Source organism: Salmo salar, chromosome 12 (genome assembly GCF_965601325.2).
Source record: "Salmo salar chromosome 12, fSalSal1, whole genome shotgun sequence".
Lineage (NCBI taxonomy): Eukaryota > Metazoa > Chordata > Actinopteri > Salmoniformes > Salmonidae > Salmo > Salmo salar.
Window position 1 is genome coordinate 83,789,320 of NC_138302.1, and position 8,477 is coordinate 83,797,796.

At 42.1% G+C, this 8,477-nt stretch overlaps 1 protein-coding gene across 3 annotated transcripts; it reads left to right on the forward strand.

The window, feature by feature from the left end:
* Positions 1-213: 213 nt before the first annotated feature.
* On the forward strand, positions 214-5,341 carry LOC106565775 (activity-dependent neuroprotective protein a). Of its 3 annotated transcripts, none has more exons than XM_014133280.3 (4): positions 214-591; positions 1,779-1,895; positions 2,114-2,206; positions 2,448-5,341. In XM_014133280.3, the coding sequence occupies exons 2-4, from the start codon at positions 1,788-1,790 to the stop codon at positions 4,641-4,643; spliced, it is 2,397 nt and encodes a 798-aa protein (XP_013988755.1). In that variant the 5' UTR covers positions 214-591; positions 1,779-1,787; the 3' UTR covers positions 4,644-5,341. The 3 variants fall into 3 exon arrangements, with proteins under 3 accessions (XP_013988755.1, XP_082815486.1, XP_013988756.1); XM_082959360.1 differs by having other exon boundaries at positions 236-257; XM_014133281.3 differs by lacking the exon at positions 214-591 and adding an exon at positions 599-781.
* The last annotated feature ends 3,136 nt before the right edge of the window (positions 5,342-8,477 follow it).

The window sequence follows — 8,477 nt, forward strand, 5'->3', positions numbered from 1 at the left end:
TGTGGCCTAGTCTTCTATGGGCCCACATGTCGTGGAATAGGTGGGTGGGTCCAGTCAAAGAAAATATATATGATGCTTTTGGACCACTTTCCTTGATTTTACACCCAAGAAACATAGGTGTGACTTTTGAAACAATTAGATACTCAGTACTAAGGGAAGCACATATCTCAGAAAAAATATTGTAAATTTAAAACTTATCTCCCCAAACATTCACTTCCGTCTTTTCCTCCTCGCCATTTTGGATTGACTTGGCTCGGGTTAGTTGGGAACGTTCAAGAGAAGTGCTGATGATTGTCGGAGTCAATTGTAACAGTCCAATTTGCCATGTATGCTGTAAAATATGCACTAGAAATCCACCCCACATATTGTGGCTATTAGCTAGCAATTAATTTAACGTATATTGCAGATGGCAGAGATTTTGCTTACTAGCTAAACAGCACCACCGGCTTGGCGAGGACGAACAACAACCGCATCATTGAGTTGGATTCATTTGTTAGCCAACGAGCTACCGTTACTTGTTAGCTAGCATTTATCTCAGCAAACCATTTGGGCAGCCAGTTTTTTGTGTGGTTGGGTTCGGAGACATACCAGGTAAGATTGGTTAGAGTTGAGGCGCAGCATTTTGTATAACTAGTTATCTAGCTAGTTATGGCGGCAAGTTAACTAGCGAACAAACATGCCTGGCTATCATCGGCTAGCTAGTTGGTCGGCTAGACATTGGCTAGCTACTGCATGCTAGCCAGTTCGCCTTCTGCTAAACTGACGCCAGCTAACAAATAAGGTATCTAACTAGCATCCATTGTGTATTTTATTTACCTCACTTCATAATGACTAACATTAAACATTATAACGTTAGCTAGATAACCAACCTTTGACAAAGGATTTGTAACTAACCATCAGAGATCTAAGTGATGTTAGCTAGCTAAATTATCTAACGCGTTAGGCCCATATTCGCTTTTTAGTCTTAATTTAAGGTTAGTAGTGTGGTTAGGTTTAAAATCACTTAAAGATAAATTGTTGAAATGGGCGGGGTTTATGTTTTTCTGGCTATGGTAAGTAGTGACGACCGCATAGCTACATGAGGACGTTTCAGCTGTACGGGAAGCTAATAGATGAGAAGAATATTGTACCAGAACTGAAGTCCCATCATGTCTGTGCCAATCAATGCTGTTTGTGATTTAGTTATGATCTTCGAATGCAAAAAATCTTAAAACGTTATTGCCAAGTACCTCAACTCCACGATGATTTCATCTACGGAGTTGAGTGTAGACTCGTTTTTTTATTAGCCTACAACACAGTCGATTCTTCAACCATTACAATGTTTGTCCTCTCTTGCGTTCATTTCTTTGTTTGCTGAAATGCATACTTTTTAATAAGACGTTAATGAGAACGTTAATAAGACGTTAATAAGACGTTAATGCTACAACCACCGACTGTTTCTAAATTGCTGTTGCTCTAAGATGCCAATTCAGCACGAATGCGCATGTGCCAATTAAATCTCAAGGTAACGGTTGTATTTGATGTTTTATTAAACGTTTCAACAAACAAACGCTAGCAACATCAGAGGATAAACTGCTACATGGTAAGGGTTTAAGAATGTACTTTTTTTTTGTATTGGCTTCATAGCAAGTCAGTGGTTCGTTAAAAAAACACTAGTCTGAGATCAACCCTGGATAAAATCATCATGGAGTTGAGGTACTTGGCTAACTTTGGGTATGAGCAGGCCATATGGGTTTGACATGAGTAGTAATAGAATTCTCCGTGATTTATTCTTGCAGTCTGGAAAGATGTATCAACTCCCTGTGAACAACCTCACTAGGATACGAAGAGCAAGGAAACAGGTGAAGGCGGCACTTTGTGACATTGGACTGGAGTACTGTAAGGAGCAAGCGGAGGTGAGATAAAAAATAAAACAAGTCATAGCTTTTACCTATCACTAAGGTTCTAGTGTTGTGTGTCTGTGCCTAACGTAAGAGTTTCACTCATATTTTTAGTCACTCGTGCTTCTGAAAAAAATATGGTGGTAGAAGTTAATAGGCATATAATCTAATTTGACAAGTTCCAGCATACAGTACTGTGATTTCTGATCAGAATAATTGTCGCTCTCACATAGGACCTCAAAGAATTTTGCCCAGATGAGAACTATGTGAAGAATACTGTCTGCCTGGAACTTTGTTCATGGGATCCGACATTCTCAAAAACACAGGTAAATCACTCACACTAGAAAAAGGACAAGATTATTAATTGAATGACCCCTTATTCTGGGGCTTGTAATGGTTATAGTGCTTCTTTGTTTGTCACAATCATAAATACAACTAGTTTTGGATAAAGGAGCAACCATTTCAATTTTGTAAATGTTGTGATTACAAAGTTTGAAAAATTAAACAACATTGTTAGGTGCAGTGTCACATTTTCAAACTCGCCTGTTTTTGTGTTTTTTTTTACAGGAGTACCGGTCAAAGCCTTTCTGCTGCACAGAGTGCAACTTCTCTTCCAAGTACTACTCGGGCTACAAAAACCACTTCCGAAATGTCCACAGGCACAACTTTGAGAACCGCATCCTGCTCAACTGCCCTTACTGCACCTTCACTGCGAGCAAGAAGACAATGGAAACGCATGTCAAGGTCTTCCACATATCTAGTGTGGCACGTCAGGGTCTAGGGGGCTACCAGGGGGCTGCTGTGGGGGCAAATAACAAGGTGGAGAAGGCAATGTACTATTGCAAGAAGTGTAACTTCCGGGACCCTCTGTACAATGTTGTGCGAAGGCACATCTACAGGGAGCACTTCCAGCATGTGGTCTCACCCTATGTTGCCATGGTCTCAGAAACATCAGTCAAAAATGGAGCCAATGCTGTCAACGGCAACAACATCCTCTGTAAGCGCTGTCAGTTCTCCACCCGTAGTTATGAGGCGCTGGTGCAGCATGTCATTGAATATCATGAGCGCATTGGCTCTCAGGTGACAACCATGATTGGACATGCTAATGTTGTGGTGTCCAGACCGCAAAGCTATGGGATTGCCCAGAAGGGTTCTGTGATGACTGGGGGTCGTACCCTGACGTCTGAACAGGTTAGCCATATGGTGGGGGTCCATCTAAAGCAGGGACCTACTGGACTAAAGAATGTGACAAGTCAGTCCTCTATTGCTGGCCAGCGTTTGACCATTCCTGGTAATGGTGGTTTGGGAGAAGGTGCCAATGCTAGTCTTACATCCCAAACACAGAAGTGGAAAATGTGCACGGTCTGCAATGAGCTCTTCCCTGAAAACCTGTACAGTGCTCATTTTGAGAAGGCACACAGGGCTAAGAAGGTATGGGCAATTGCAAAGTATATCATGAAGATCCACAACTTCACCAGTAAGTGTTTGCTTTGCAACCGATATCTGCCCAGTGACACGTTGCTAAACCACATGCTGATCCATGGGCTCACTTGCCCACAGTGTCATGCCAGCTTTAATAATGTGGAGAAAATGCTAGATCATGTGGGGCAGGCTCATCCAGATGACTTTGTTGGTCCTCCAGCCGCCTCCCCACTTACCTTTGACCTCACGATTGGGCAGGCTAAGAACAAAATCATACAGCTTATTGTTATAACCTATAACATGAAGGAACCTGTAGCTGCTCAGGAGCAGTCTATGGCTTCCCATGCCCAGAACAGCTTCCACACTCCAGTGAAGAGTCTGCCTTCAAAGATGCCAGTGAATAAGAATGACATGCTTGCCAGAAGTCAAGCCACTGCATCTGGCAGCAATGAGGTTGGCAAGACCCTATGCCCACTATGTTTTACCATCCTCAAGGGCCCTATATCTGATGCCTTGTCACAGCATCTGAGAGAACGACACCAAGTGCTTCAGACAATGCACCCTGTGGAGAAGAAGATGACGTACAAGTGCATCCACTGTTTGGGTGTCTACACCAGCAACATGGTGGCCTCCACGATCACGCTGCACCTTGTGCAGTGCCGAGCTGTGGGAAGGGCCCAGAAGGGCCTGGGACCAAAGTCTGCCTTGACACTCAACTCCTCTGGTGCAGGGTTCTTAAAGCGTCAGCTACCCTCCCAACCCATGTCTGGCTCCAAGAGGATGAAGATAAAAAATGATGTATATTCCCCCATGAATATAGACAAGCCAGGGGAGGCTGTGGATCTAGTGTTGGACCCCAGGAACTATGAGCACAAGACTTATGAAGCACGCAAAGCCTTCCTCACAACCTATTTCAATCGTTGCCCCTATTTAACTTCACAGGAAGAAGAGAAGCTGTCTGCAAGCCTGTGGCTCTGGAAGTCTGACATTGCCAGTCACTTCGCTAATCGACGGAGGTCATGTGAGGGAGACTGTGAGACCAGGAAATTGAAAGTGCTACTTGGCTTTGACATGCAGGCACTCAAGGGACTGAAGCATGACATGGACTTTGAGGAGAAAACCAAGCTCCCCATCACGTCAGTGGAGAAGGCCTTTAAGTCTAGGCCGGCACTTAACACAGACCAAAGAAAGCAATGCGAGACAATTAACTGTACCCTCAAGCTAAGTACTTACACAGAACCCATATCTATTGACTCGTCTGATAGTGAGTCGGAACCAGAGGACTGTTCCATTGAGAATGGGCAAGTTGACACACCAAAATCTGTGGATGTCACATCTTAAGGAAAATCAAACCTGCCAGAAGAGAGATCTCCAAGCATTGCGGGGCCTAAAATAGAGATGGGCCCTTATCAAGATGGGAGATCAAAAACCTGAATCACCTTCTGTTAGTCTACTACAGACTCTAGGCCTAAATAAGGTGCCATGGGTTGGTAAGATGATGCATCAAAATGAGAGCAGCCTAAAAGACCTGCGGTACAGGGGAAGCATGAGGGTTTGGTGCAGGTAATCCTTACACTCTGCAGTTCTTCGGTTATAGGAATGTCAGGGAAGGTAGGAGAGACTGACAGGACAAATTAAGACTTCATAAAGTCAGTGGGATGCTCAGTTTAAGTAAAGAACAATTACTAATTCATAGATTAGGAACTACACAAGTATAGAAACTAGCTGTTAAAACGTCTGGCTCCAGATAAAGGTATGCTGAAATGGTGCAAAAGAAAATGTATGGTGTCTGTAGCTAATATTGGTGGGAACATTGTACATATTTAGTAGGCCTACATTAGATTATGCATACATTTAGACTGTCAGTTTTAAGTGAAATTCAAAAACGTTCACTTATAGGCATATGGATTGGCCTCCCATATGATGTATTATTGTCATTTCAATTTTAGAGATAGCAGGGTAACATGTATACATACCTATGTTCACTTTTGTTTAAACAAAGAAATTGGTTTAATAAAGCTTTTTTCAAAGAACCTTCATTTGACTAACACTATATAATGTTATTGTGCCCCTCCATTATACAAATATACTCCATTGTAATAAAAAAAATATATATACACTACCTAGGGTTGCAAAGGGTCGGAAACTTTCCGGGAAGTTTTCCATGGGAAGTTAAGCCCTGGATTTGGGGAATTTTGCTTAAATTCATCAAAAAGGTTTGCTTATAACAGTGAACCTTTTTTGTGGGATACACAAGGAAATTCTAGGTCTTGTGGCATATTTTGGTTAAACTATCCTCAATTCAATGGAATTGCAACCCTCTGCATGCACAGTGCACTCTTTCATCACGTGCACTTGCACTCTTCCACATGTACAGCTGATTCTCAAGATCTTGCACGCTAATGAGATGCTATTGAGCCCACACTACTACACTGTCTGAGCAAAGGACTACTTGCTTTCTGGTAAGTTTTGATTACAATAATGGGTGGTGTGAATATATTTTGTATGACACTGTTTTTTTGTTAATAGTAAATGGTAGCTTACAGCAAAGTGTATTTTAAATCATTTTTAACTTGTTAACAATTTCTGCAAGTCAGTTTTTGCTACCCTGTGGATTTTGACCTGCTAACTGAGTGTTAATTCACCTGTTTCCATACATGTTTCATTTTAAAACATTTATCTTACAAAGGAGTTTAATCTAACTGTTAACTATTTATCTGTACATGGAATTTTATATATTTTTTTACTCATTTTTCCCCTAATCTTTACAGGAAAATGCCACGGGCACTATCTGATGTGTGGAGACATTTCACTGCAGCTAATGTAGAAGGAAAAGTTGTGTACATTTGCCAATACTATGCCAAATCATATGTGAAGAATGCAACAAAGATGCAGATCATCTGGCTAAGTGCATAAAGTTCCCTCAGTGCTCACAACAAGCAACCTCTGAATAAAAGTCCCTCTACTTCTATTCGAGGTGAAAATGATGAATCGGACAACTTATCGATAGCAACAGCTCATGGTCCTCCTGGAATCAGAAGGTTTTTTTTGACTCAATGGAGGAATGTAATCATAGAAATGCTGATGAATGTCTTGCTCGAGCTGTGTATGCAACTGGTTCACCTCTGCTCACAGGCAATGTGTACTGGAAGAGATTTCTGAATGTTCTTCGCCCAGCATACACCCCTCCAACCAGACATGCTTTATCTACTAATTTACTGGATGCAGAGTTCAAGTGAAGGTCAAGCAAATCATAGAGAAAGCAGACTATTGCAATCATCTCTGATAGTGGTCGAATGTCCGTGGGAAAGGAATAATTAACTACATCAACTCCAGCCCTCAACCAGTATTCTACAAGAGCACAGACACAAGGGACAACAGACCCACCGGTCTCTACATTGCAGGTAAGCTGAAGTCAGTCATCAATGACCGTGGACCACAGAAGGTATTTGCACTGGTGACAGACAATGCTGCGAACATGAAGGCTGCTTGGTCTAAAGTGGAGGAGTCCTACCCTCACATCACACCTATTGGCTGTGCTGCTCATGTATTGAGTCTGTACCTCAAGGGCATCATGGCACTGAAAGCAATGGATACATTCTACAAGAGAGCCAAGGAAATGGTCAAGTATGTGAAGGGTCATCAAGTTATAGCAGCAATTTACTTCACCGAGCAAAGTGAGAGGAATAAGAGCACCACATTAAAGCTGCCCAGCAACACCTGTTGGGGTGCTGTTGTCATGTTTGACAGTCCTGGAGGAGTCTCCAAGAAATGGCCATATCACAGTCTGCCGATATGGACAGCCCCATCAAGAAGATCCTCCTGGATGATGTATTTTGGGAGAGAGTGGTAAGCAGCCTGAAACTCCTGAAACCTATAGCAGTAGCCATGGCATGGATTGAGGGAGACAATGCCATCCTGTCTGATGTTCAGACTCTACTTGCAGATGTAAGAGAAGAAATGCATACTCCCCTGCCCACTTCACTGTTGCTCCAAGCAGAGGAAACTGCAGTTCTGAAATGCATCAAAAAGCATGAAGACTTCTGCATGAAGCCCATACAGAGTACATGTTGGACCCCAAGTATGCTGGCAAGAGCATCCTGTCTGGTGCAGTGATCAACAAGGCCTATGGTGTCATCACTACCGTGTCTCGCCACCATGGCCTGGATGAGGGCTATGTTCTTGGCAGTCTGGCGAAGTACACTTCCAAGCAAGGGCTTTGGGATGGATATGCAATATGGCAGTCGTGCCAACATATCTCATCAGCCACCTGGTGGAAGGGACTTTGTGGATCTGAGGCTCTTTTCCCTGTTGCCTCCACCATCCTCCAAATCCCACCATCAGCTTCCTCAGAGTGCAACTGGTCCTTGTTTTGGAGCACACACACCAAGGCACGCAACAGGCTGACCAATACAAGGGTTGAAAAATTGGTTGCCATCCAGGCAAATGTAAGGCTTTTTGAGCCTGACAATGAGCCATCCTCAAGGTTGGAAAGTGACAGTGAAGATGAGGCCTCTGATATTCAAGAGGTGGACATTGAGTAGGTCGAGGGAGAAGACATGGAAGCCTGAGAGGAAGACAATCAAAGCTTTAGTTCCTAGGCTTTCATTTTACAGATGTATGTTGAAATGTTTTTAACATTTTTTTATTCCCTTTTGTTCAGTGAAATCATCTTATGTGAAGAAAGAGTCAACTCATTTAAAGTTCAATTCGTAACTAATTATTTTATTTATTTTGGAAGGATTTAATCATTTGTAATTGTCTACTTATGATAAGATAAAAGGTTTGCTTCTGTCTCCATATGATATGGTAAATATATCCAATGCAAAAAGCATCTACATTTAAATGGTATTAATATTAATTTGCATAGATTCCTGTTAATTCCCATGGAAAGTTTCCATCTCTGAATATTCCCCAAAATGTGCAACCCTAACAGTACCAGTCTAAAGTTTCGACACACCTACTCATTCAAGGGTTTTTATTTTTACTATTTTCTACATTGTAGAATAATAGTGAATACATCAAAACTATGAAAAAACACATGATTCCATGTAGTAACCAAAAAAGTCATAAATGAAAATATATTTGAGATTCTTCAAAGTAGCCACCCGTTGCCTTGAAGACAGCTTTGCACACACTTTGCATTCTCTCAACCAGCTTCATGAGGTAGTCACC

Bases quoted from the DNA above. Each gene is read 5' to 3' on its own strand.
- LOC106565775 (XM_014133280.3), top strand. From the start codon at position 1,788: ATGTATCAACTCCCTGTGAACAACCTCACTAGGATACGAAGAGCAAGG. The intron at 1,896-2,113 runs GTGAGATAAAAA...GCTCTCACATAG, and splicing joins ACTGTAAGGAGCAAGCGGAG to GACCTCAAAGAATTTTGCCC. The intron at 2,207-2,447 runs GTAAATCACTCA...TTTTTTTTACAG, and splicing joins CGACATTCTCAAAAACACAG to GAGTACCGGTCAAAGCCTTT.